General features: G+C 35.3%; 1 protein-coding gene across 1 annotated transcript in view; it reads right to left on the minus strand.

Annotated features, from left to right (window-relative positions):
* The window catches only part of LOC107633814 (expansin-A13-like), a 9,048-nt gene extending 8,351 nt beyond the window's left edge, over positions 1–697 (minus strand). The window contains exon 1 of the mRNA XM_016337413.2: positions 1–697. Coding sequence (XP_016192899.2) covers positions 1–464 — 464 coding nt within the window. The 5' untranslated portion in view covers positions 465–697.

Below are 2,659 nucleotides of genomic sequence, written 5' to 3' on the forward strand. Positions count from 1 at the left end.
TGCTTCGGAGGGTTGCACCTCCCGCCGCCACTCTCCTCGTCGGCGTCGACCCCGTAATTAGGTGCACAGAAGTCCGTCGCCGTTACCATCACCGACCTTCCGGGGATGCACCACCGACGGTCGAACGGAGAATCCTCCTCGGCACACCGCAGCTCGAAGCACGCACCACAGATCTGCCCCTGCTCAAACACCGCGTGGCTGAGGATCGCCGCGGCCGCCGCACCAGTGCCGTCAGAGTAGCCGCAGGCGCCTCCAAGCGCGTCGGTGGAATTGGCGGGGGTGTAGTAGGTGGCGTGTGCGGACAGCCATTCCGCATAAGGAGGAGAAAAGTGAGAAGAATGGGAAGAAGAGTTAAACGGCGCCGCCGGAGGTGAAGGAGAATAGTAGAGAGAGGTGGATGGTGAAGTGAGAATTACTAGTGTGATGGAGAAGATGGCGAGTATAGTAGATAGTGAGATTTGCATTTGCTTCCTTTCGTGTCTAGTTTGAAGGTTTTAGGGTTCCCCAACTTGAGAATCGTGACGATGATAAATAATGATGGTCGCAAAATTATTACTACTTCGTCTCCATCCCCACTCATCCCCATTTTGAACCCTCATTTTATACCACTGCTTTCGAGTCCCTTTTTTTCTTGGATAAAGGAACAGTAACTCACTGGCAGCTGCCATTCAATTTTTATTTGACTTTCCCACCAGCAGTAAAACAATCAGAAGTTACTCACTTTTACTCCTAGTCTCCTACCAAGGGGGATAACCATGATTGCATTTTAATCTGATATAACCTCTAGTAGTAGTTGTAGAAGCACTAAAACCCATGCTTTTCATGCCATTTATTAATTTTCATCCCAAGTTTTTAATATAAAAAGATTTACCTAATATCGTATATAATAAGATTATTAATAATATTTTTTTTAATTTATAATTTTTAAAATGTGTGTTTAGAATACAAAATAATAAAAATAAAAGATAAATAAGTTCTTGACTTTTTTTGTGTGGACATTTTCGTCCTTAATCATTGAAAAATACATTTTCCACTCACGCGTACGCTTGGATCACGCTTACGCGTAGCCTGACAGATTTCCCACTCACGCATTGCCATGAATTCTCCACTTCACCATAAATTCTTGCATATTTTTTTCCATTTCTTTCAAGTCATTCTTTCCTTTAAAACTTTAAATCACTCAAACAAACATATCAAAGGCATCGAATGTAAGAAAAGTAAGAATGATACAACCTCTACATGATTAAAAAAAGTTACCATGATAAAACTGCTCTCAAAGTTAAAAGTCGTTATTAATAACATTTTTTGTCGGCTTTTTTTTTCGTCATCATAGCCTTGCATTGTATATCAAAATGTTAATTTAGTATTCTTTTACATTGTACTCTTATTCCAATACTCTCAATAATCTTATTCTTAATATTATTTTGGAATCCAACGTTTATGATTATATTATTACCTATGGTTAATATTTTATTTAATTTTTCTTTTTTAATGAGATCATAATTTATATTATAAAAAAAATTATACTAAAATATAGTACAGGAGAATTACAATTATTAAAGAGAGTACTACAAATAATAAAAATTAAATATTTATCTTGACAATGATGGAAATAAATCTAAAAATTTTTTATGATATTTTTATATAGATATTTTTTAGTATGCTATAATTTTACTATTATTATTCTATACAAAAAAAATAATAGATAAAAAATGTATATAAACAAAAAAATAAGAATAAAGAATAATAATATCCATGAGAGAGTACTAAAGAAAAAATATTATAAAAAAAAATAAAATTAATTATATGAACAATGAGATAGAAAATAAATTTCAATCTAATGTGAAAATGTAAACGCAAAAGCTATCATTTTTAGATTTGGCTAAACTTAGGTTGACAAGAAGAACCACGTTTACGTTTAGAAGAAGAAAAAATAGCCAAACTAAAAAGTGAAACTTAAAAAAAAAACTAAACCTACATTTGATGCTTCAAACGCTAAGCTAAACATATCCTAAATTGCTGAATTTAATTTACTTTTCTCCCACTCGATGCCTTGATATGTTTATTTGAGTGTTTTAAAGTTTTGAAGGCAAAAATGGCTTGAAAGAAATGGAAACAGTATGCAAAGTGGAGAATTTATGGTGAAGCTGAGAATTCATGTCAACGCGTACGCGTGAGTGGAAAATCTGTCAGGCGACGTGTACGCGTGACAAGTTTTTCCGTTGGGTCTGACGGGAGATTTCGACGGAGGGACTAATCCGTCCAACTTTTAAGGACGTTAGTGACTTAAAGTATTTTTCAATGGTCAAAGACGAAAATATCTGCGAAAAAAAAGGTCAGAAACCTATTTATCTTTTACTCAAATAATAAAATTCATAAAAAAAATTGTATAGGATCCAAAAACTACGCTGCAACACGACTGCTAGACTGCATATGTGTTGCTACTTGCTAGTGGTCATAGAAGGGCTATGTTTAGGGGTGACAAATGGGTCCAAATTTGTCTAATCCACAAAAGAAGATGGGTAGGTTAAAAATTTGAAACCACCAATCTTAAAAGTCCGTCTAACCCACACAATCTAATCCATGGGTTTTGACGGACTTCGACAGGGTGGGACAGACTTTTTTGACAGGTCAGGTATTTTTTTGTACAGAGATGTTT

Source organism: Arachis ipaensis, chromosome B03, assembly GCF_000816755.2.
Source record: "Arachis ipaensis cultivar K30076 chromosome B03, Araip1.1, whole genome shotgun sequence".
NCBI classification, from domain to species: domain Eukaryota; kingdom Viridiplantae; phylum Streptophyta; class Magnoliopsida; order Fabales; family Fabaceae; genus Arachis; species Arachis ipaensis.